Below are 27271 nucleotides of genomic sequence, written 5' to 3'. Positions count from 1 at the left end.
GAATTTAACACACACAGGCAAATTAATGCTGTTATTTGAACCGTGCAGATTTGTTTATCATGCAGTGTTTTCTGTCTATATAATACATTAGGCATGCTTTATGTAGTTGTTGATAAAAGTGGAAACGAAATTATAAATTAATAACAATGGATATGGAATGGTACTGCAGTTCACTAACACATGGGCATAACTGCAATTCACTTGCCAAAAACAAATATACTGGAGAGAACAACTGTTTGTAAAACTTTTATATTGCTGCTAACTTTACTCTTTCCAGTTTGCCCCTGGCAGACTCTGCGTTTCCATGTACAATTACAGTCTGAAGGAAAAAAAAAATGGGAATAAGAAAATATTTGAGCCCATCCACTCCAAAATATTCACTTGTGGTATCCTCTTCTAAAACACACGTGTTAAGTGTCATACTTCATATTTTCTTAACCATTCTTGCTTATTGTTATTATCTGAGTCACAATATATGAGGAAATCCCTTCACAATAAGGTCTTCATATCTTCTTCTTGTGGTCACTTTTACAGAAATAATCACATAAAAATTAAATTAAAGCATATTTTAATGATTTTCAATCGTTTGCGAGTGGCGCGCTGAATCCATATTAGTTTGCCGCAAATAATTACTCGTCTCTCATGTGTCAAACTTATTAAAGGACATGGGCAAAAAAAAACAAACACTGTCATTTGTGACAGCAGCTGTGCAGGGCTTCGTAATCTAAATATCTTTGCTTAGCCGTATCTGGTACCGTGCAGTGAATAAATTGAAAACTGAGTTCACCGCGATGCTGTTGCTGAACTTCGTTAATATGTCACAAACAACAGTGTAAGAGACATTGATGCCTACCTCTTTCATAACACGGTTGAATGCTGGGCCAGACATGACGTCCTGGTATATAGCTTCCAAATGATTCTGTAAAAGCGATAAAACAAAACAGTCATCATCATTTGTGGCAGGCAAGTATATTTCGAAACAGGTTAATTCTGAAGTGGTATTTGTTGTGAGCCTCGGTAAAAATACACTCCCTCCCTAGACGCCATAACACTGACTACAAGATGTTTACTGTCTGAGGAGAAAAATCTTCCCACCTGTTTCTTCGGCTAAGAAAACTATTCAGGTTGCTCGAAAAGTAATTTGCAAACTCGTAAAATATAATACAAACCTTAGTTGTACGATAAATTAATTCACTAATCGAAAACAATTTAGAGTAAAATCCAGTTCCTTAACGAACCAACTTTATGCAATTCAAAGGAGCAATCTATACTAATGATAAGTGAAAAGGAAGGGTCCGCTTTAACATCAGGAGGCTACCTGGACACATTAAAATTAACTAATTTACATCATGTACGATAGTACGACCGTTATTCTGATTCGAGGAGCATATGCGGTTTCGCTAGATTTGACGTTAAAAGTGAAAACGATACGAAGAATGAAAGAAAGAAACTTGTTTATGAAACATGTTGGTAGTGCTGTTATTGCAAGCAATCACTGTCACTTCCTGATTAAAGTATATGGTAGCGAAAAGTGTAGAGTTGTCTTGAAAGCGCAAGTCTTGAAAATTTACGAAGTCGACACGGTCTGTAGCTAAGGCATGGTTTAAGAAATAAACCACTTCAGATTTCTTAGTGACATTTTCTCCATTCTTGCGGTATCGGGAATACTGTACAAGTTGTACTACATCACTAAATGCACTATTATACTTAAAAAAAATCGGCAGAAGGAATTTCGCACGACTTAGCCGTATTCTGATGTAGATTGTAGGCCGTAAATATGCATAATATTAACGTGTTTGAAGTGAATAATTACGGAGATTAAAATTGTTTAGATCCCTTTTGGGTGAAGGTAAATTTATAGATAGTGCAATATACATGATACTTTTATCATCATCTTTTTCTTGTAACTATTAAGCAAGACTAGTAGTAAAGAAATATCATCATCCTTAATGTCAAAGTAGCAGCTGTTCTTAATGTAGCTGACTCTCCTTCCAGTTGTCATTTTTTATGTGCTGCCTTATAAGTGAGACAAGACTAAAGATTATTGATAAACGGGACAAAAATAATGATTATTATTCGTAATCTTCAAACATCTGTTAATAATTTATGCTTCCATTTATTGATAAAGGTTCGTCACTGTGACATTGTGAACATGATAGGCTATAATGATAATTGAATGAATTGTAACATATAATTAAATGCTATTACCCTAATAAGCTTGCTTACAAAAGGAGGTCTGGTTCCAGACCATGAGCATCTTTACTTCAGTGGGTAGTAACCATAGACTACTGCATTTAACACTCTCATCATTGTGTGTTGCCTGAAATTGCTGCAACAGCTCTCAGTTTGTTCCTGTGCAACAGATTTACTATTGTAAATCCTGTGTTTTACAGTACCATATTATTTCATGTGAGATCGTACAGAATTATCACTGTTGTAACACTATAGGCCTACAGGTGAATCTGAAACTGCTTGTATAAAATAAATTATGAGACAGGTTTTATTTTATTAAAAAAAAAAAAAAAAACACTCAAAAATCATCGTGAACCATCCTGAACTGTAATTAAAGAGGGATAAAGAAATTCCAGGCAGCAGGATCCAAACTGAGTGCTATTTTCTCAGTGAATATTTTCTAAATTTTAGTAGTCTGATCTCCCAATAAATACTGTAGGCTACTATACTCACTAAATTGCATCTTGTATACAGAGACCCTACTCACTTGACCACAACAAATAAGAAATGTGAACTTTTTTTGGGTCATGAAACACTGTGTATTGCTGTGTTGCAATCTTCAGTCTGAGACACTGGTTTATTGCAGCACTCAACACTGGTGTATCCTGTGCAAGCCTCTTCTGTTCTCTTCTTGTCTGAACTGCTTATTGTCCACTTATCTATTCTCTATTCTGTACCAGGCTACACTTCAATCCCCTAGAAAAGGCTTTGTAACGTTTAAAATTGTTAGATATTAACAGATTTCTCTTTCTCATAAAATGCTTTTTTTTTTTCAATCTGTACGTCCTTCAGCCATCATCAGTTATTTTGCTGCTCAAATAGATAAAATGATCTATTACTTTTAGTGTGTCTTTTCCTAATTTAATTTCTTCAGAATCACCTAATTTAATTTGACTAAATTCTATTAACCTTTGTTTTACTTTTGTTGATGTTTGTCTTATAATTTCTTTTCAAGATACTATCTATTCTGTTAAAATGCTCTTCCAAGTCCTTTCAGTCTCAGACAGAACTACAATGTTGTCAGCAAACCTCTTGGATTTTTCTCTTCCCAGAACTTTAGTCCCCATCCTACGTTCCTCCTTGATTTCCATTATTGCTCGCTCAGTATGCAGATTGAATAATGTAGGGGATAGATTACAACCTTTTCCACTCCCTTCACAACTGCCACATCCCTCTCCTGCTCTTGTAACTGCGGTCCGGTTTCTGTACAAGTTATAAATAACCTTTTGCTCCCTGTATTTTATCCTCATCACCTTCAAAATTTGAAACAATGTAGTCCAGTCAGCACTGCCAGAAGGTTTCTTTGAATCTGCAAATGCTATAAATTTATATTTGGCTGTCTTCAATCTATTATCTAATATAAGATGTAGAGTCAGTATTGCTTCATGTGTTCCAATATCTCTTCAGACCCCAAATTGATCTTCCCTGAGGTAGGCTTCACAGGTTTTTCTGTTCTTCTGTGAATAATATGTGTCAATATTTCAACCATGATTAACTTATGAGTCAATAGTATTCACACTAGTTATCATTTGTTGTCTTTGGAACTGAAATCATTTCATTCTTCTTGAAGTCTGAGGGTACGTGTCCCATCTCGTATCTCTTGCACACCACGTGTAATAGTTTTGTAGTGGCTGGCTCTGCCAAGGATCTCACTAATTCTGAGCGAATGTTTTCTACTCAAGGGGCCTTATTTTAATTTCAATGTTTCATTGCTATTTCAAATTCTTCCCACAGTATCATATCTGCCATCTCATCTTCACCTACTTCCTCATCCCTCTATAATATTGTCCTCAAGTTTGTTTCCCTTTACGGACCCTTTATTCATTCCACCCTCCACCCTTCTTTGGTTGTTACTGGCTTGCCATCTGGCCACTAAATATTAATACAGCTGCTTCTCTTTTCTCCAAAGGTCTCTTTAATTTTCCTGTAGGTGACGCATCTTTTTCCCCTTGTCATATACATTTCTATAGCCTTGTGTTTGTCTTCTAGCCATTCCTGCTTAGCCATTTTGTATTTTCCATCAGTCATATTTCTTTGGCATCTGAATTTTCTGTTGTCTGCTTCTTTTGCTGTATTATTATATTTTGTCTTTTCACCAGTTGAATTCCGTATCTCAGCAACTCAGATTCTACATTGTTAATTCACTATCTCCTATGTTATGCAAAGATCTCACTAGGACTTCATTTTTTTTCCTATGCAGTCCTCTGCTGCCTTACCTATTCCATCTCTCAGAGCTTCCCAATCATCTTCTGTTGTATTCCTTTCCTGTCCTTCATTTCAGCATTACCTAATGCTCTTTCTGAAATTCTCAAAATGTTTGATTCTTTCATTTTACCCAGGCCCCATCTCCTTCTCAACCTCATGCCTTTTTTGACTAAAATAATACAATCACTGAACTGTTCAGAGTAGCTTACCTCCATTCCTGTTTTCTTGTTCATTCCTAGGCCAACTGCTGCATTACCCCTATTTGAATTTATTTTGATAACACTGTACTTACCTGACCAAAAGCACACTTGTTTCTCCCATCACTCTTCACTTAACTCTCACTATATCTAACTTCAACCTATCCATTTCCCTTTTAAATTTTTAAGCTTCCATACCCAATTATGGAACCTAACATGCCATACGCCGTCCAGCAAAATGCACCCCCCCTCCCCCCCCCCCCCTTGATTACGATCTCCTGCTGAATAGTCTCCACTCGGAGACCTGAATGAGGGTATATTTTAGCTCCAGAATATTTTACCCAAAAGGATGGCATGTTCATTAACCCATACAGCAGAGCTGTGCACTGTTGTTGTTGTTGTTGTTGTTGTTGTTGTTGTTGTGGTCTTCAGTCCTAAGACTGGTTTGATGCAGCTCTCCATGCTACTCTATCCTGTGCAAGCTTCATCATCTCCCAGTACCTACTGCCGCCCACATCCTTCTGAATCTGCTTAGTGTACTCATCTCTTGGTCTCCCTCTACGATTTTTACCCTCCACACTGCCCTCCAGTACTAAACTGGTGATCCCTTGATGCCTCAGAACATGTCCTGCCAACCGATCCCTTCTTCTAGTCAAGTTGTGCCACAAACTCCTCTTCTCCCCAATTTTATTCAATACCTCCTCATTAGTTATGTGATCTACCCATCTAATCTTAAGCATTCTTCTGTAGCACCACATTTTGAAAGCTTCTATTCTCTTCTTGTCTAAACTATTTATCGTCCATGTTTCACTTCCATACATGGCTACACTCCATACAAAGACTCAGAGAAACAACTTCCTAACACTTAAATCAATACTCAGTGTTAACAAATTTCTCTTCTTCAGAAACACTTTCCTTGCTATTGCCAGTCTACATTTTATATCCTCTCTACTTCGACTATCATCAGTTATTTTGTTCCCCAAATAGCAAAACTCCTTTACTACTAAGTGTCTCATTTCCTAATCTAATTCCCTCAGCATCACCTGACTTAATTCAACTACATTCCATTATCTTCGTTTTGCTTTTGTTGATGTTCATCTTATATCCTCCTTTCAAGACACTGTCCATTCCATTCAACTGCTCTTCCAAGTCCTTTGCTGTCTCTGACCGAATTACAATGTCATCAGCGAACCTCAAAGTTTTTATTTCTTCTCCATGGATTTTAATACCTACTCCGAATTTTTCTTTTGTTTCCTTTACTGCTTGCTCAATATACAGATTGAACAACATCGGGGAGAGGCTACAACCCTGTCTCACTCCCTTCCCAACCACTGCTTCCCTTTCATGTCCCTCGACTCTTATAACTGCCATCTGGTTTCTGTACAAATTGTAAATAGCCTTTCACTCCCTGTATTTTACCCCTGCCAGCTTCAGAATTTGAAAGAGAGTATTCCAGTCAAGATTGTCAAAAGCATTCTCTAAGTCTACAAATGCTAGAAACGTAGGTTTGCCTTAATCTTTCTTCTAAGATAAGGCGTAAGGTCAGTATTGCCTCACATGTTCCAACATTTCTACGGAATCCAAACTGATCTTCCCCGAGGTTGGCTTCTACCAGTTTTTCCATTCGTTTGTAAAGAATTTGTGTTAGTATTTTGCAGCTGTGACTTATTAAACTGATAGTTCGGTAATTTTCACATCTGTCAACACCTGCTTTCTTTGGGATTGGAATTATTATATTCTTCTTGAAGTCTGAGGGTATTTCGCCTGTCTCATACATCTTGCTCACCAGATGGTAGAGTTTTGTCAGGACTGGCTCTCCCAGGGCTGTCAGTAGTTCTAATGGAATGTTGTCTACTCCCGGGGCCTTCTTTCGACTTAGGTCTCTCAGTGCTCTGTCAGACTCTTCACGCAGTATCATATCTCCCATTTAATCTTCATCTACATCCTCTTCCATTTCCATGATATTGCCCTCAAGAACAACCTTTCTGCTTTCCCTTCTTTGCTTAGAACTGGGTTTCCATCTGAGCTCTTGATATTCATGCAAATGGTTCTCTTTTCTCCAAAGGTCTCTTTAATTTTCCTGTAGGCAGTATCTATCTTACCCCTCGTGAGATAAGCCTCTACATCCTTACATTTGTCCTCTAGCCATCCCTGCTTAGCCATTTTGCACTTCCTGTCGATCTCATTTTTGACACGTTTGTATTCCTTTTTGCCTGCTTCACTTACTGCAATTTTGTATTTTCTCCTTTCATCAATTAAATTCAGTATCTCTTCTGTTACCCAAGGATTTCTACTAGCCCTCGTCTTTATACCTACTTGATCCTCTGCTGCCTTCACTATTTCATTCCTCAAAGCTACCCATTCTTCTTCTACTGTGCACTATCTGAAACATATTGTGGCTGTAGCCTTTGCTTTCAGCTTTTTGTTTTACCAATGTAGCATGACCTTGTTGGCTATTGTCACAAAGCCAGATCTATTAAGACCAGTGGCCCTGTAATTACTGGAAAGGCTGTTGCTCCTTTCCAGGCACCACATTTTAGTATGGCCTCTCCACAGGTACCACTTTGTTGTGATTGCACCTACGTACAGCTATCTGTAATGTTGAGGCAAGCAAGGTCCACATTTCATGGCAAGCAAGCCACTGTAACTGACATCAATAAATCAGCAAATAAATTTAGCTTTTCCAGAATAAACATTAAAATCAGCAAACATTAAAATCATTTCTCTGTCCTTAGCTATAGGGCAGGTCAAAGTAGACTGAAGTCAAGATTACTACTTAGTGTCAAATATTCACTGAAACTAAAATATAAATTATTAAATACACCTCCACAACACTTGGTTAGCCAAACAAAAGAGGCTCCAATAATGAAATTAAAGGAATAACACTAAATTCAAAGTGGGGAAACAATAAATATTGTGTACAGCAATGGTTGGTCTAAATAAATTATTTTCTTGGGACATTGGAGGGCTCTTAAAAAATGTAATGCTGACTGATGGCGCAACTATTTGAGAAAAGGTTCAAACACATCCATACCAGACACGGCCAGGAGAATAATGAAACAAACTGATTTACAGGCAACATCTTGACCTTAATTATCTCAAAAACTCATAACAGGTAAAGTGAATGAAATCTGCAAAACGCATAGTATGAATCAAACTGTTGGGTTCACCAAACAAAAGTTGATAGCTGTAAACGTAATAAAGTAACTCAGCTAACTATTTATCTGGCCCTTATGGTGTCACACTATGGTCAGAAAACACTGCAATAGCTGTAGTCTGAAGTCCTTAAGACGTGTTAGATGTTGCAAAAAAGAAAGTGAACTTACTTTTCAACAAAAGGAAACAAATGTGAAGTAAGAAAATACAAGACAATATAAGCTGTCCCTTCATTTTCAACAATTTGTAGAGATATGCAATGAAATGATCATGTAGCGTCAGTCATAAATAAAGCATGCAGCAGACTTCAGTTTGGTAGAATACTAGAGAAATGCAATCAATCTGTGAAGGGTATTGCTTACTAAACACTAATGTGACCTGTTCTACAATATTGCTGAAGTGTGTGGGACCCACACCAAGTAGGACTAACAGGGAATATTGAGACTGTATGAAGAATTGCTGCAAAAACAGTCACTGGGTTGTCCCAGAGATGCTGAAGAAACTAAATTGGCAGATACTTGAAGATAGATGCAGATTATCCCAAGAAAGCCTACTTAGAAAGTTTCAAGAACTAGCTTTAAATGATCACTCTAGGAATATACTGCAATTCCCCTATGTATCACTCCGACAGGAATCACAAGTACAGGTTTTGATTAATTATAGTGTACATAGGAGTATTTAAACAGTCACACTTCCTGCACTCTGTAGTTAATTGAATGAGAAGAAGTGCTAATGATTGGTTCAATGGGAAATACCATCTGCCATGCACTTCACAGTGGTTTGTGGTATATGGATGTAGATTTTCTATAAATTGTAAAAAAAAAAGGAAATTGTAAGTTAAAGTAGTTAGAATACTACAGACATCTTAACAGGCATTCAGGGAAGGAAGCTCATCCAAAATGGAAAATATGGGTTTTGATATTCATTCATCCATACATTCACTCATTGTGTTCCGTAGATCCTATCAAAAAGGAAAACATTTACAAACTGAACCAACTCTTATAAACTTTGTGTACACTGTATAACAATCATTACCCTGCTTAATACTATTTGTGCTAGTGCCAGCTACTACTTGGAAAATAGCTGAAACTTTGTTAATTGTATTAAACAGAAATTATTTACCACTTGCTGGTAACTATTAAGGTTCAAGACCGTGTTTAACACTAGAAGTCTTGTTTTAGCAGGGAATCACCTCTTTGCCTGTTCTAGTATAATTGTGTCCTTGTTTCGTCTGTGGTGCATTATTTTTTCTTCCAAGGTAGCAGAATTTGTTTACTTTGGCGTCTATGTGGTCCCCAATTTTGATGTTATGATTGTTACTCGTTTACTCTTGTCTTTCTTCGGTGTACTTCTCTGTCAGTATTTTGTACTCATTTGATTGCCCATTTCATTCAACAGGTCCACTAATACTTCCTCACTTTCACTGAGAATAACACTATCTTCAGTGAATCTTATCATTGATATTGTTTCACCTAGATTTTTAATCTCGCTATTATATCTTTCATTTATTTCCATCATTGCTTCTACAACAAACAGGGCTCTGCATCCTTGCTTATGCCCTTTTTAATTTTAGCCCTTCACTCATGGTCTTCCATTTTTAATGTTCCCTCTTGGTTATTTTACATATTGTGCTGGTGGTGGTGGTGGTGGTGGTGGTGGTGGTTGTTGTTGTTATTGTTGTTGTTGTTGTTGTTGTTGTTTTATTCACTCATGAATCTCTTTTACAAGTGTGAATGTAATAGAGGGAAACATTCCACGTGGGAAAAATATATCTAAAAACAAAGATGCTGTAACTTACCAAATGAAAGTGTTGGTATGTTGATAGAGACAATAAAAAACACACACACACAAATTTCAAGCTTTCGCAACCCAAGGTTGCTTCATCAGGAAAGGAGAGGGAAAGACGAAAGGATGTGGGTTTTAAGGGAGAGGGTAAGGAGTCATTCCAATCCCTGGAGCAGAAAGACTTACCTTAGGGGGAAAAAAAGGACAGGTATACACTCACGCACGCACACACACACACACACACACACACACACACACACACACACACACACATATCCGTCCGTACATATGCAGACACAGGCAGACATGTGTAAATGCAAAGAGGTTGGGCAGAGATGTCAGTTGAGGCGGAAGTACAGAGGCAAAGATGTTGTTGAATTACAGGTGAGGTACGAGCGGCAGCAACTTGAAATTAGCGGAGGTTGAGGCCTGGTGGGTAACGGGATGAGAGAATATATTGAAGGGCAAGTTCCCATCTCCGGAGTTCTGATTGGTTGGTGTCAGTGGGAAGTACCCAGATAACCCGGTCAGTGTAACACTGTGCCAAGATGTGCTGGCCGTGCACCAAGGCATGTTTAGCCACAGGGTGATCCTCATTACCAATAAACACTGTCTGCCTGTGTCCGTTCATGCAAATGGACAGTTTGTTGCTGGTCATTCCCACATAGAAGGCATCACAGTGTAGGCATGTCAGTTGGTAAATCACGTGGTTGCTTTCACACATGGCACTGCCTTTGATCGTGTACACCTTCCGGGTTACAGGACTGGAATAGGTGGTGGTGGGAGGTTGCATGGGACGGGTCTTACACTGGGAGCGGTTACAAGGGTAGGAGCCAGAGGGTAGGGAAGGTGGTTTGGGGATTTCATAGGGATGAACCAAGAGGTTACGAAGGTTAGGCGGACAGCAGAAAGACACTCTTGGTGGAGTGGGGAGGATTTCACGAAGGATGGATCTCATTTCAGGGCAGGATTTGAGGAAGTCGTATCCCTGCTGGAGAGCCACATTCAGAGTCTGATCCAGTCCCGGAAAGTATCCTGTCACAAATTGGGCACTTTTGGGGTTCTTCTGTGGGAGGTTCTGGGTTTGAGGGGATGAGGAAGTGGATCTAGCTATTTGCTTCTGTACCAGGTTGGGAGGGTAATTGTGGGATGCGAAAGCTGTTTTCAGATTGTTGGTGTAATGGTTCAGGGATTCAGGACTGGAGCAGATTCGTTTGCCATGAAGACCTAAGCTGTAGGGAAGCGACCGTTTGATATGGAATGGGTGGCATCTGTCAAAATAGAGGTACTGTTGCTTGTTGGTGGGTTTGATGTGGACAGATGTGTGAAGCTGGCCATTGGACAGATGGAGGTCAATGTTGAGGAAAGTGGCATGAGATTTGGAGTAGGACCAGGTGAATCTGATGGAAGCAAAGGAGTTGAGGTTGGAGAGGAAATTCTGGAGTTCTTCTTTACTGTGAGTCCAGATCCTGAAGATGTCATCAATAAATCTGTACCATACTTTAGAGTGGCAGGCTTGGGTAACCAAGAAGGCTTCCTCTAAGTGACCCATAAATAGGTTGGCGTATGAGGGGGCCATCCTGGTACCCATGGCTGTTCCCTTTAATTGTTGGTATGTCTGGCCTTCAAAAGTGAAGAAGTTGTGGGTTCGGATGAAGCTGGCTAAGGTAATGAGGAAAGAGGTTTTAGGTAGGGTAGCAGGTGATCAGCGTGAAAGGAAGTGCTCCATCGCAGCGAGGCCCTGGACGTGCAGGATATTTTTGTATAAGGAAGTGGCATCAATGGTTAAAAGGATGGCTGCCAGGGGTAACAGATTGGGTAAGGATTCCAGGCGTTCAAGAAAGTGGTTGGTGTCTTTGATGAAGGATGGGAGACTGCATGTAATGGGTTGAAGGTGTTGATTAATGTAGGCAGAGATACGTTCTGTGAGGGCTTGGTAACCAGCTACAATGGGGCGGCCGGGATGATTGGTTTTGTGAATTTTAGGAAGTAGATAGAAGGTAGGGGTGTGGGGTGTCGGTGGGGTCAGGAGGTTGATGGAGTCAGGTGAAAGGTTTTGTAGGGGGCCCAAGGTTCTCAGGATTCCTTGAAGCTCCACCTGGACATCAGGAACGGGGTTACCTTGGCAAACTTTGTATGTAGTGTTGTCTGATAGCTGACGCAGTCCCTCAGCCACATACTCCCGACAATCAAGTACCACAGTCGTGGAACCCTTGTCAGCTGGAAGAATGACGAGGGATTGGTCAGCCTTCAGATCACGGATAGCCTGGGCTTCAGCTGTGGTGATGTTGGGAGTAGGATTAAGATTTTTCAAGAAGGAATGAGAGGCAAGGCTGGAAGTGAGAAATTCCTGGAAGGTTTGGAGAGGGTGATTTTGAGGAAGAGGAGGTGGGTCCCGCTGCGACGGAGGACGGAACTGTTCCAGGCAGGGTTCAATTTGGATAGTGTCTTGGGGAGTTGGATCATTAGGAGTAGGATTAGGATTATTTTTCTTTGTGGCAAAGTGATTTTTCCAGCAGAGAGTACGAATGTAGGACAGTAAATCTTTGATGAGGGCTGTTTGGTTGAATCTGGGAGTAGGGCTATAAAGAACCATCCCAGCATTTGCCTGAAGTAATTTAGCTAAACTACGAAAAACTTGAATCAAGATTGCTGCTTGGGGATTATAGCCTCAGTTCTCTGAATACGAGGCCAGTTTGTTTAAAACAGCACTACCTCATTCGGCGTATCTTGAGTGTACAATTCTGTTTTGTTTATACACTCTTGCGAGGAGTTCTTTAGTAATGTAAAAGACTAGTGATACACTGTTCATTTATTTGTATAGTACCCGTCTTAAGTCCATCTTATACGTATTTTTCAAAAATATTTCACCATTTTATGTTGTTGAAACATTTTCTACATTGACTAATTCTATGAAGGTCTCTTGATTTTTCATAACTCTTGCTTTCATTATCAAGTGCATCATCAAAACAACCTCTCTTTCTTAAAGTGGAACATGTCATTTGTAACAGAGCCTCAATTTTCTGTGCCATTCTTCTGTATATTACTTTTGTCACAATTTGGATGCATGAGCTGTTAGGTTGATTGTACGATGGTGCTCGCATTTATTTGTCTTTGATATCTGTGAAATTGTTGGGATGATATTTTTCTTTAAGTCTAGTGATACGTCTTCAACCTCATAGATTAACACACTAACTTGAATAATCATTTGGTTGGCACATTCCAGTGGATTTAGAAATTTTGAAGGAATGTTATTTATGCCTTCTACCTAGCTTGACTGCAGGTCTTTCAAACTTTTGTTCTAATACTGGATCCTTAATGCTTACCAAATTGACAATTACACCCATTTCAGTGGTGTAAGTACTTTTTTTCTATTCTGTTCTGAGAATTTTTCAAACCACCCTCGTATTTCATTTCCCAAGTGTCTTCCTTTCTTCCTATGAACCTTTTTCAATTTTTTGTTTCGATTTTGAAGTGTTTCCTCTGCCACCTAGTGTTTTTTCTCACATACCTTCCTTGTGTGTATCTCTCTCTCTCTCTCTCTCTCTCTCTCTCTCTCTCTCTCTCTCCAGCTCCTGTGATTACCATTCCTCTACAAATAAACTGCCTACTGTAGTATTCATTATCACAGTATCTACAGCCTCAGCTAATTTCAAAAACATGTTATCATACCCTAATACTTCGGTATCCCACTTCCTTACACATTGACTGTTCACTACATTTTTCTTAAATTTCTGTCTACTCTTAATCATTACTGAATTCTTATCTGATCTTATTTCTGTTCCTGGGATGCCCTACAATCCACTACCTGCTTTCTGCTCTTGATATTCTTGAACTGCGTATTTACTGCTGCTAGATGGAATTTGTTGCAGAACTCAGGTTCTTTCTACTCTCTCATTCACACTACTAAGCCTTCATTCTCCCTCCACCTTCTACTGCTTTACTTTGTATAATATTCCAATCCCTTACTGTTATAAGATTTTTGTCTTCTATTACGTACTTAGTTACTTATACTTAGTATCAGACTGCTTTTGATTCAGTAATGGTAAGCCTGTCACTGAACTGTTAACAGTAAATCACTATCTCCTTATTTGTAATGGACCCTTTTGTCACTATACCATTTTCTGCTGCTGTTGATGTTATACCATATTTATCTGACCATAAATAGTTATCTTCTTTCCACTTCACTGACTCTGCCATATCTACATTAAACCTTTGCATTTCTATTTTAAGCTTTTGTAGCTTCCTAATGCTTCTGACATTCTTTCCTCCTACTCATAGAAATTTATGACTTCATTGGTTTTTCTCCACTGAGAGCCCCTTCCCAAGATCTGCTAATCCAAAATTTTTAGCCAATGGAGAAATCATGATGACAATTTTTCAGTTACATACAACACTTCCTGTTCTGGTGTAACAACAAGCGCCGGCACGAAGATCAAGAATGGTATAGCAGAGAGGGTTGTAAGATGACGTCGCACAATAGCACACTTACTAGGATGGCACCACGACAGCAGCAGCATTTACACAAAGAGAATAAAAGTGATGCGCCAGCTGGTCGTGGGCCACACTTGAAGAGGACAGTAGAAGATGTGCACTAGGAGAGCCGCAGTGATATAAATGATAGCAATGACTTATGAACTTGAGTGATTAACTTGCATAGAAATTGTATATATCAAAGGACATTGATTATTTGCATGTCACCAATTGCTTGCAACCCATCATATAGAAACAGAAGTTAACTACTGTCAATTCAATTTCTGTAATAAACTCCATTAATATGATTTGCTTGTAGGTTGTCTAGCTATATGAGAAAACAGCTTCCTAGGCACCCCATAAGACATGAGTGAGCAGGATCCCACATTTCCTGTTTATGCACATTACGTGTCTTTAATGCAGTGGTTTTCTTTGCCATCTGCATCTTCGTGGCATTGATCGTTAACCCTTTTTTTTCCCTTTAGTGGTAGTTTCCCAACACGAGGACAACTCCGAAACTCTAGCTGTTCGTCACCACTCTTTGGTAATACTGTTGGCAGAATGAGAGTAACTCCTTATATCGGAAGTCGTCAGCCACCATTGTTGATTATTTTAATTAAAAAATCTCAGCAATGGTTGGGATCGATCCTGAAATCCAGGATTGTTGGTTAATAGTCAAAGTCGCAACTTCTAGATCATCACCACCATTAAGATGGACATGCAAAAAAGTGAAACAATGTTAAGTGAATGTAGTCATATAAAATCATGTAATGCTCAAGGTTTAAGAAATTACACACTAAATGCAGTAGAGTTTTTACCATTTGGGGAGCAAAATAACCAACAATGGCAGAAGTAAAGAGGACATAGAATGAGAGACTTTTGATAACAACAAAATCTTCCCTGAAAATGAGTCTATACCCTCATTAATCCTAGTCTATACCCTCACTAATCCAGTGCACACGAGTGCCGGATTAGAGGAAGTGCCAGACTATTTAGTGTCTGAAATTTAGTTGAAATACATATTTTATTAAATCCTAAGATACACTCAGTTTCATAGAAAACTTAGTCCATGGGTGTGTACATGTGCAGTAGTACCACTCGCTATGAAACATCCTGAATTTTTAGTTGTCACAATGATGATACACGACAGAGACATGCTTCCTCACACGATCACTTTACAAGCATTATATCAGTACTGCTACATAAGGTACTACAGGAAGATGTCTCCAGATTCAGCACCAGCAATTGTAGAAATATTTATGCTTTCTCCTCCTATGTTCTCTTCTTCATCACTACTTTCCTGCATGCTTTTGATTATTGTTTTATCCGTTAAAGTTTGGTCTATTTCACAGTTTTCCTCATTCAGCTACTCAGCAACATCTTTGTCAGTTTCATCTCCTCCTGGAAGTGTGTGGAACATGCCAATGTACAAAGTGTCCGGGATTAATGATCCTGTTCAAAAGAGAGGTGTAGAGTACGTGGAATACATGAGAATCTTTGACTTCAAGACTTTGTTACGGGATGGAGAGGTCCTGTTTTTTGGTTTTTCTTTTATAACTCAGAAATGGTGCACTGCAGAAAAAAATCTTCCAGATAAAAATGAAAGCTAATTAAATTTATTATAAATCTGTATCAGTGAACACAGCAGGAGTCTGGTGTGTGAAGGCAGAGATTGGGGTGATGCATAGTACTTCACTACTGTCGCACGTCACTCGAAACACTGGAGGGTGAGATGGGAAGCTCAAGGGGGAGTGTCAGCTCACTGAAAGATAAGGCTGAGGCTGCAGAAGGTTGGGAGGGGCCACTGTGCAGGTCCAGAGGGATGGTTGGTGCATTCTGAGTAAGGTCATCAGAGAGTGACCGAGACTGTTTGATATTTGCCTTTACATATGATATTGAAGGTGTTCTGTTCACAAGTGAGGACATTGTGAGGGTCCAAGTAAGGAGGCTGGAGTGATGAGTGATCACAGTTGTCATGGAGCATCACATAATCACAAGTAGCCAGTTCTTTGTGAACGAAAACACACGGTGGAGAATGTGGCTGTGGAGGTGGCATATGGATGTGAGCATGTACGCGATCGACCAATGCCAGAAACTCATCATCCTGTGTTGGGAGTAAGAGAGGCAACGAATTTGGCGAGTAGGATAAGGGGCTTACTGTGCAAGACATTTGCGAGTGACACCTGGAGATCCTCCTTGTAAGCAGTGTGTATCCCTAAAAGGGTCCACAGTAGCACTTCCTGTCAGGAACTGCACAGCACATGATTGCCTCCTTAAGTGTGTGGTGTCACCATTCCAAGTGACCATTGCTCTGTGAGTGGTAAGCGATGGTGTGAAATTTGTTGACACCACACAGTTCACAAAGTTTTTAGGAGCATGAGAACTGAAACTGGTGGTTCTAGTCAGTAGTAGTTGAGGAGGTGCCGCTGAAACAGGCAATCCAGGAATTAACAGAAGCATGGGTGACTGTTTTGGCCATAATGTCGGAGAGGGGAGTGGCTTCAACCGACCTTGTAACTCGGTCAATGATAGAATGTAATGTAAACCATCAGAGGGCAGTAGTGATCCTACAATGTAAATGTGAATGTGGCAGAGGCGACCCTTGCAGAGGCTGTATTGTCCCAGAGGGGGCCAAGCAAGCCACCCCGCCGTACTCCTCTGACACAGGATACATGCCCATGCCCAATGCAACAATCATTTTCTATTCCTGGATAATAAAATATTCAGTAATTAGATTTGTGGTAGCGTCAATGATAACTGACATGTGAGCATTGGACACTAGGTAATCCAGTGTAACAGTGTGCATGTGAGGACATTCTTGAGTGACTCGAAAGCTACGATCATATTTTTCATACAGGGCACCTTCATATCACCTGAGATTTTCTTGCCCATGAGAGAGTCAGTAAAGGGGGGGCCTGGATAGAGTAGCATGTCAGAGGTGGCGGTGGTAGAAATTTATGATACAAAGAAATGTATGTAGTTCACTGTAAACCATAGATAAAGGTAGGTTGTGATTGAGCCCACTCTTGTCAGATTTCGTTCGGATGCCATCAGACAAAATGGTATAATCAAGGAAGGTGCCACTGTCACATGTCAGGTGTGACTTTTCATTTTTGATTTTGACACTGTTGTGGTGCAGCATCACCTGGATCTGTCACAGGTTCTGTTCATGCTCCTCAATGGTAGAAGAAAAACTCAAAATGTCGTAAAGGTAAGCATATGCAAATGGCAGGTAGAACAAGAGTGAGTCAATAAATCTGTGCCATGTTTGGGCCACATTATTGAGGCTATAAGGGATGTGAAGAAATCGTGTTGGAGAGCTGGATATAAATCACAAATAGCTTGTGCCAAGCGTGCAGATGCAGTGTCAATCTGTTGCTGTAGTGAACTTGAAGAGCATCGATGACAGATCACTCGAGCAGAAACTGGACTAGTGAGACAGTGAGCTGTACTGATAACATAGAGCACTTGGAGAGGGATTGTGGGAAAGGATCTTGTACAGGCAGCTTGGAATAGGCAGTGCCGACTGTTCGGAATTATTGTGTCAGATGCATGGTGTAGCAGTGAAGCCAACTGTACACTGGATGAAAGTACAAAATGTCTTAAGAAGTCAATGATGAGCACCGACTCATCAACATCAGTGATGTGAAATGTTCATAGCAAAAACAGTTTGGACTTGAGATGGATCCAGAAATCTGCAGTGCTGAGGACTGTGATGCAGGAGTTATTCACCACGCATAATATCAGTTTAGTAGGGAATGTGCGAGATAGGGCCAGTGCCATAGGTATAACACTAGCCTCCGACCAGTATCAATGAGAAATCAGAGATGTGACGTGCAGTCCATAATCTAGACAATGGCTGCTGGAAGATGAAGAGGCGTTCGCCAATTGTTGTTTGATGAGGCTCGATGTAGGAGGGGCATGGATGGGGGCACCTAAACCGATCCACACTCAGAATTCAATGTGCAGGGCAGGTGGCAGTTCCAAGTGGCATCTTAAAATGTAGCGTGGACCAGCTGAGGGGGTACAGGGGGGTGAGTAAGCCATGCCATGTGTATGTCCTCTTTTGGATTCTGTGGGGAGGTGTCCTGCTGTTCAGCTGCTTCCTCAGGTGCGGGTAGTTCACAAAAGTTACCACCAGGTGGCTATGTCGACATGGGTAGCTGTGTCCTCCACTTGGTCTCTGGCAGAGGCTTAGTAAAATGGAGTGGGGAGGTTGCCTGCAGGTCCAACATTAACAACTGAATGGCCGTTTGAGCTAACCAGAATGTGTCTGTGTCGTAGGATGCTATGTGCTTGATACATGAGGTGAAACATATTTTCCAGTGGGTTGGAAGCATGTGACATTAATTGTAACTGCAATTCATATGGGAGTTTGACGACCCACATTGTCCAAAACACAATGTCCACCATGAAATCAACGTGCAAATGTGCCGCATAAGTTGGCATGGGGTCCTAGATTCTAAGTTCTTGTCGTATATGATATGGTGCACGACCTTGGAAGAGGAACATAACAAAAAATCCCTCAATATGCAGGCTAACATTACTTACTTAGAAAGAACCACTATCCACTACTTAAAAATTGATGCTGATGTATGCCCTGCCTGCTGACAAAGGCTCTACCACTGTGCTTTTGAATCACAGGGATTACCTGGCAAAAGTACTCCGTAGCTGTCAGTTTTGTCTGCCTACAAACCCTGTCACTGTGACTCCATTCAAGAAATCCAACGGGATCTCCAGTCTCTCCTCAAATCCTTAGGCCTGTCTCAGAACCTCTCCCCTTAGTCTCTCTCTCTCTCTCCCTCCCTCCCTCTCCCTCCCTCCCTCCCCCCCTCCCTCCCCCCCTCCCCAATCACCCCTACCATTCCCCACTCCTCCTGGAACTTGTACCACTCCCTTCACCCGTATCGCTCCCCGCACCCCGTGTCGCTCCTCTCAGTCCTACTTCCTACGTGCTTCTTGAAATCCATAAACCCAACCATCAGGATGCCCCATTTTGGCTGGTTAATGTGGCCCTACTGAGAGAATCTCTGCTCTCGTAGGCCAACACCTTCAGCCTGTTATCTGCAACCTGTCCATCTATATAAGACACCAACCATCCACAGTTTCTATTCCTTTACCACATGGTGCCCGGCCCATCACAATTGATGCCATCCTTCTTTACACCAATTCCCTATAGCACATTTAAAATTATTTGCAACTTTTGACAGTTCAGTATGCAGCCAATGAAGAGAAGCTTAGTTGCCAGGGTGTGCTGAACACATCGGCAGGTGACGATAATGTCAGGCCTATTCGGCATGGAACCTGACAGTCACACTTGACTGTGTAAACAAGAAGTTGTGCAAGCCGGCTGAACTGTAATATTTCTCAAATGATTGTAAAGAAACCATTAGCTAAAAACATCTGATTCTCACACATCTTATAGTTTCATCAGCTTCATGATGAACTGTCTATTATTCTGTTAATGTTCATAATTGATATTTCAATATTAGATAAACCACTGCAAGAAATTCTTAAAGTTTGCAGTGAAAAATAGGGGTTGCTATGAATTTGCATTTGATGCATGTTACATCATATGTTGCTGCATATAAAACGTAGATAAAATATGTAATTATTCTTTAAACTTAGAGGTATATCACTATCTGTCTCCAGGCTCAAGAAAACGGAACGTATGTAAAGAGCGCTCTGTCACGAACACACGCGCAAGTGAAAAAGCCAGAATGAAAAATTCATAGATCTCTCATGTCTCATAAATGGTGTGAGATATCAAAACAAGACTTTGGCAAATGATAGCACACAAAGTGGAAAGATCTTTGCCATATGATTAATATGTGAAACTTACACATCTGTGACATTCAAGCAATTACAAATCTACAAAATTGTTAATGCTTTCGTGGCCACTTGTTGACAAACTACCTATTGGCTTCTGTCTCGGGTTCTTCGGCCGACGTTCATCTAATGATTTTTCTGACGTTTCGCCAGCACGAGTGGCTGGCATTGTCAAAGCTTCACCCTTCATTGCCGGTGGTGAACTGGAGCCGAGCTCGCGGCCGCAGACTATATGTACCTGGCGCGCCAACGTCCGAGGGCTTTTCCGCGGTCATTTCCAGTGCGGTTCTCCTCTTGCTACCTGCAACGGTGGTTCGCTGCAGTACGGGAAGCCAGGATTCGTTTACCTTAAGGCTTTCCTCTTTCTTGTTGAAACTGTTCGCGTGTTTTTGTATTTCTACAGCTTCTCTAAACAAGCGCGTGTGATAGTGCTTCTCTACAGCCAGAACTTCCGTGTCGGCGAATTTTATTACGTGGTCGGTGTCATTCAGTGCGTGCTCTGCCACGGCCGATTTCTCCACCTGCCCCAACCTGCAATGTCGCTTATGCTCTTTGATCCTGGTGTTAATGGATCGTCCAGTCATTCCGACATAAACTTTTCCGCATGTGCATGGTATACGGTATATTCCCGACATTGCAAGTGGGTCTCTTTTCTCCTTCGCCGATCTAAGACACTCTTTGATCTTCCTTGTCGGTTTTAAAATCGTCTTTACCCCATGTTTGCGCAATATACGGCTGATTCTGTCCGTCACTCTGGGAATGTATGGCAGAAAGGCCGTACCCGACATTTCTTTTTCTTGTTCCTTACTTCGCCGGGTGTTTGGCTCTGTTACACTTCTAATGTAATTTGTGGAGTACCCATTGCTCCTCAGAACAGTTTCCAGGTGTTGCATTTCTCGTTTGAGGTGTTGCGGCTCACATATTCGTCCTGCTCTCGTTACGAGCGTACTAATCATGCCTCTTTTCTGGCTCGGGTGGTGGTTTGACAGTTTGTGCAGGTATCGGTCCGTGTGTGTCGGTTTTCGATACACACTGTGTCCCAGGTTTTCGCCGTCCCTTGTGACCAGCACATCTAGAAATGGCAGTTTCTTGTCTTTTTCTACTTCCATGGTAAATGTTATGTTGGCATGGAGGCTGTTCAAACAGCCACGTAATAAAATTCGCAGACACGGAAGTTCTGGCTGTAGAGAAGCACTATCACACGCGCTTGTTTAGAGAAGCTGTAGAAATACAAAAACACGCGAACAGTTTCAACAAGAAAGAGGAAAGCCTTAAGGTAAAGGGATCCTGGGTTCCCGTACTGCAGCGAACAACCGTCGCAGGTAGCAAGAGGAGAACCGCACCGGAAATGAGCGCGGAGAAGCCCTCGGACGTTGGCGCGCCAGGTACATATAGTCTGCGGCCGCGAGCTCGGCTCCAGTTCACCACCGGCAATGGAGGGTGAAGCTTTGACAATGCCAGCCACTCGTGCTGGCGAAACATCAGAAAAATCATTAGATGAACGTCGGCCAAAGAACCCGAGACAGAAGCCAATAGGCAGTTTGTCAATTACAAATCTTTTCAATGAAATGATATTAGTTTCAAGGACCATTGATAGCTGGTGAAACAAGAATTTCTGTGAGTTTTGCAACAATGAAAATGAAGAAGTTACAGATTTATTTTTATACTGAGAGTGAGCTTTTTTATGACTATTAACCCGTCTTACCCTCAGTTGCTAGTTCAACAATGCATTGTTTCAGGATTCTGTCACAGCTTCAACTGCATTAGATTGTTAGTAAGATGAATATTTGTAATAACTGCTGTGTTTTGGCAAAAGAAGCAGATTTTGACATAGCAACAAGAGAAGTTACATATTACTCAAAACTTATCACAGTCCTTCACAAATCCCTCCCCTCACTTACCTTCTTAGTATGGATGACAACTCAGGACCACTCCTAAGGTGTAACATTTGTAATGGCTCCTTTTGTCTGCATTTCAATACCTCACTGCACTTAAATTTCTTGTTGCTTTTTGTCACATTACTTTTCACCAAGGTCCATATATTCTCAGCTATCTTTAAATGAGAATGATACGGAGGAAGCATGTTTAAACTATTCCCTTAGTGTTAGCTAGTTTGTTGACCTGGTTGCATGGAATGTTTGGCTTGTACAACATTACAAGTTCCAGTAACTCTGTCTTGTATATGCTATGTTCACCTTTATCCATCACAGCAGAGTGGTATGTGCATTGTCCATTACTATTGTCGAATTCATAGGTATGTTTCACAGCAGAACATTATCTTCACAGCCAGCGAACGTGTTCTTGGTCAACAACTTTTAATGCGAACCTCGTGCTCAGAAGTGCTGCACTGTTGTTATTAATGTAATGCCAACACAAACACTTGTCCACAATACCTGACAGCTGCAGAACACTTCAACACCAGAAAATACCACTTTACTGTGAAAGCTGATGAATACAGATATGCATCTAACATGCAACACTAAGAGCTGTTGTTTACCCACAGCTCAGCAACAGGGGCGATCTACTGACTCAACAACTGGTGGTGTGGTAGGGAATCCAGCTGGTCATTGGTACTGGTATTACCTGAGTAACGACGTCACATCCCCTCTGGTGAGCCAAATGTCAAAAGTCACAACTGATTTGAAATGTGCTATAATGTTCATGGACTTGCTGCTATTGAACACTATCTTTCCCAATGCCTAATGGGTACCTACAACCTCCTTTCCGGTCACCATGACCAACTATATCATCATCCACAATTACTTCACCTCTGAAGGCATCACATACAAACAAATCTGTGATAAGGCAATGGGACCCACAAGGCATCATCCTTTGACAGCCTATTCATGGACTATCTAGAGGAATCCTTCCTAACCACCAGAATCCTAAACCCCTCACCGGTTCAGATTCGCTGGAGAGATCTTTGTGAAATGGATCAAAGATGGGACACCCTGTCCACATTCCTCCAGAACCTCAACACCTTCTTTCCCATTCACTTCACCTGGTCCTCCTCAACCCAACAAGCCACAGTCCTCAATGTTGACCTCCATCTCAAAGATGGCTACATCAGTACCTCCATCCATATCGAACCTACCAACCACCAGCAGTACCTCCACTTCAACAGCTGCCACCTATTCCATACCAAGAAGTCCCTTCCACGCAGTCTAGTCACCCAAAGCCGTCTCATCTGCAGTGATGAGCAGTCTGTCTTCAGATACACCAAGGGTCTCACTGAGGTCTTAACAGGCTGAAATTACTCTCCCAACCTTGTACAAAAACAGTTCTCTTGTGCCTTATCTCTCCAGTCACCCAATTCCTCTCAAGGTCCCACTATCCAGCCACAAAGGAGCATTCCCCTTGTGACTCAGTACCACCCAGGACTTTAGCAACTTAATTATATTTACTACCAGGATGTCAACTACCTCTTATTATGCCCTGAAATAGGAATATCCTTCCTACCCCTCCCACAGTGGTATTCTGCCACCCACTGAACCTACACAATATCCTCTTCAATACCTGCTCCCCCTACTCCAAACCCCTTGGCTCATGGCTCGTATATCCCAGTAGCAGACCAGGATGCCCGGGCCCCTTACATCTCTGACCCATACATCCTCCCATCATCACGTACTCCAGTCCAATCATAAGCATCACCTATCCCATCAAAAGCAGGGCTATCTGTGAAAGCAGTCATGTCATCTACAGTCTAAGATGCAACCACTGTGCTTCTTACTGGGTAGATCTGACAACCAGCCAGCACTCTGTCTGCATGAATGGTCGCTGACAAACTATGGACAAGAGACAGCTGGACCACACAGTTGCCAAGCACACTGCTCAACACAATGTTCTTCATTTCATTTACTGCTTCACAACTTGTGCCATGTGGATCCATCCTACCAATACCAGCTCTTCCAGACTGCACAGGTGGAACTGTTCCTGCATATATCCAACATTTCCGTTAACCCCCTGGCCTCAGTCCTCGTTAGTCCCTGTCCTTCACCCACTTTCCCTGCTCCCATTTCAACACTACACAGCCTTCCGTTGCACCAATGCACCCACAGTCCCTTTACTTCTCCCCTTTTCCATTCCCTTTTGCCTCTCACCCCTGTCTAACCTCCTGGCTTTATCTAGCTGCCCTACCCATCCTGGATTTTTCATTGTTTGATTTTGTGCTACCTTCCCATTAATAGTTACCGCTCGTGCTACATGGATTCAAAGCCTGTTAAGTGTGGTCTTATGCCAGCACTGCTGCTTCAACTGACCCCAGTATGTTTAAGGTACACACAATGGTCTCCTTAGATGTGATGAATGCAAATTTTGCAATATATTAAAATTTTATGATGCTGCTCCAGAAGAGCGAAACATGACAATAAAAGTATTGTTCATAGTATGTCATGTTATATTTAATGCTTTCCTTACCTGTCCTGCTGTAGGCCTGTGTGTTCTCATGCATATGTCGACAGCCGCTACAAATGTGACATGACCTTTCTCTGCTTTACTATTGCCGCGGAAAAAATACATATTTTTCACAAGTTATGCTTGTGAATAAAGCTCTACCCGCAAACACTGCAACATGCTACACATGCGATTTATAATTAAGCCTCGTGATCCAAAACAAATCTACTTACACATTACACCTGTCAACTATCGCAAAATAGAATATTTGCAATCAAGCATGTTTTTTTTTATGAACATAGTTTGCATACAGATAGGGGGCTGATGAATCTACAATTCAAAAACTGAGCACTGCTCTGCTAACACCAATAAAGTGAATGTTTGAAATTACTAAGAGAGAGAGGAAGGCAAGTAAATTAATCAGGAAACAGTGTGGAGTGGAAAACAGAATTATGACTGTAAAGTAAAGTAAAGTAAAGTAGATAAAACATTGTTGGCTTGGAAACCCTTATGGATAGGTTAAATTGACTAGTAGGAAATGCTTATTTTTTTGCTGCACACTGTGGCTGCTTTGCTTACAAATATGAGAGTTGTGTAATATATGTATTTGTGAATCATAGATGAGTTTAATGAATGTGCGTATAGTGTGGTGTTGTGTGTGTTGTAGGATGATAATGACGAGAGAAGGAAGAGTGTGGAACCCAGTACTGCCACACAGCCTACACGCCTCGAATAGCACCAAAGGGACTGCCAAGTTTAATGTCTCCATCAATCAGATGGATCACCAACATGTCACATGCCCTCACTTAATAACTGAGGAGAGGTTTGGAATTTAATCCATGACACTAGCGCAAAGTCTGATGGTAAGGAAATGTACCCTGCCACATCTCCTCACCTTGCTGGCAGAGTACTGGCTGTGAAAATTTCATCTCCCCCCAGGATTTGAACACACACACACACACACACACACACACACACACACACACACACACACTTACTTCTGAGTCGAGCACCACCACACAGGTGTGCTTTAGTGACCTCCACTACAGGGGCTGGTGTTGTCACTGAAATGAAAATGAAATGAAGATAAGTGGAACGTGAATTGAAATCAATGGATGGCACATGCACTATGGAAGTTCTTTACTGAATGCAAGAAAGACTGTGAAGAGAATCTAACAGAAGGTGGATAGACAACATCAGAAATCTTGAAAACATACATAGTGATATGGATCTATCTTCTTGAAGACCGCAGTGTCTGCAAAAATACAGAGGAGGTCTGCATCTATGAAGCGCAAAGAACTGGTTGACATGAATGATCATCAGAAGTACGTATAACATTGAGGAAATAGCTAATAATAATTTCTTACTGTTAGTATACAGGTACTTTTTTGACTCACTTCACTGAAGGATCACATTTATGATGGAACATGATGATCAAGTACACTAATTAATGAACAAATGCTGATTTCCACCAAGGTAGCAGAAGATCTACAAGCTGTTAAAATTGTGAAGTGGTATACCCGGTGAACCCATACACTACAGACAAAATTTCAGAAATAGTTCAGGGGCATTTTCTAAGTATTTTTAGAACAAGGGGTCCATGATCTCATGTGGCTCAATACAAAGTAATTTAATTGTGTGTGATTTCTTACTCCCCTTTACAGTGAGGTGACAAAAATTGTGGGATTAGTGAAATGCATACATACAGATGGCGGCACTTTCATGTACACAATGTATAAAAGGGCAATGTATTGGTGGAGCTGTCATTTGTACTCTGATAATTCATGAGAAAAGGATTTCGATGTGATTATGGCCGCACATCGGGAATTAACAGACTCTAAACGCAGAATGGTAGTTGGAGCCAGATGCATGGGACATTCCATTTCGGAAATCCTAGGGAATATGGTGAACAGTGTCAAATATGTACCGGAAATACCAAATTTTAGGCATTACCTCTCACCATGGACAACGCAATGGCCGATGGCCTTCATTTAACGACTGAGAGCAGTCTTTGTTGCACAGAAGAGAGTTATCAGGATTTTGAGTAGAGTGCATTCTAGATCTTCTTGCAGAAATTTATTGAAACGGCTGGGGATCCTCACCATGCCTTGTCAATACATCTTGTCACTAATGTGCTTCGTGAACAAAAATTATGCAATTTACAAAATGAGTAGTGCGTGCCATGATCACAATACAAGAAGAAAATATGATCTTCACATAGATTTAAGAGATCTCAGCATGGTACAGAAAGGAGTTCATTATTCAAATATAAAAGTGTTCGATAAACTTCCTGTCCGTATCAAATCAGTCATTGGGGATCATACTAAATTCAAAACAGAGCTAAAACTTTGTTTTGGATAATTCTTTCTATTCTTTACAGGAATTCTTTGATAATGTGTAATACTTCTTGAATTTGTGTTTAATTTCATGCATTTCTAATAGAACTGATTATGTAGACTAGCATATCACTTGTTAGCTGAATATTTTTAGATGAATTACTTTAAATTTGTTTATGTAATGATCTATGTCATTACTGTACTATTATCTGTGTTGTTATCTAAATTTTTGTGTGTAATTATTTGACATGTGGATGTCTTTTATCATGTATCTGATTATATATGTTAAATTGGTTGCCTCATGATCATCTACATGTGGCTATTTCTGTAATAACCTGACACATTCTACATCCTAGCGATACATTCGCGTCAAGGATCCACAGAACTCGAAAATAAATAAATAAAAGTGTTGCGTGGAGTTGTCAGTGCTAACAGACAAGTAACATGTCTTGAAATAGATGTGGTAATCAATGTAAAATGTACGACAAACATATCCATTAAGAGTGTGGTGAAACATGGCGTTAATGGGCTATGGCAGCAGACAACTGATGTGAGTGCCTTTGTTAACAGTAAAATATCACCTGCAGTGTCTCTCGTGACCATATCGGTTGGACTACAGACAACTGGAAAACTGTGGCCTTGTCAGACGAGTCCTGAAGTCAGTAG

At 40.8% G+C, this 27271-nt stretch overlaps 1 protein-coding gene and 1 long non-coding RNA gene across 5 annotated transcripts in view; one reads left to right on the top strand and one right to left on the bottom strand.

The window, feature by feature from the left end:
- Positions 1-1465, bottom strand: part of LOC124623164 (gastrula zinc finger protein XlCGF17.1-like) — an 84635-nt gene extending 83170 nt beyond the window's left edge. The window contains exons 1-2 of one of the 4 annotated variants that reach the window (XM_047148965.1): positions 1367-1465; positions 854-919 (exon numbers count right to left, since the gene is read on the bottom strand). In XM_047148965.1, coding sequence (XP_047004921.1) covers positions 854-889 — 36 coding nt within the window. In that variant the 5' untranslated portion in view covers positions 890-919; positions 1367-1465. Of the gene's footprint in view, positions 1-407; positions 427-853; positions 920-1169; positions 1327-1366 lie in introns of those variants that run through there. The other 3 variants (XM_047148964.1, XM_047148966.1, XM_047148967.1) reach the window with 3 other exon arrangements.
- A 31-nt stretch (positions 1466-1496) lies between these two features.
- Positions 1497-27014, top strand: LOC124623166. The gene is made up of 2 exons (XR_006980677.1): positions 1497-1849; positions 24937-27014. It is a non-coding gene; the product is annotated as an uncharacterized LOC124623166 (long non-coding RNA).
- Positions 27015-27271: the final 257 nt, after the last annotated feature.

The sequence above is a fragment of the Schistocerca americana genome, chromosome 7 (genome assembly GCF_021461395.2).
Source record: "Schistocerca americana isolate TAMUIC-IGC-003095 chromosome 7, iqSchAmer2.1, whole genome shotgun sequence".
Taxonomy (NCBI): domain Eukaryota; kingdom Metazoa; phylum Arthropoda; class Insecta; order Orthoptera; family Acrididae; genus Schistocerca; species Schistocerca americana.
Note: the sequence above shows the minus strand (reverse complement) of the source record. Positions and strands in the feature narration are given on the sequence as shown.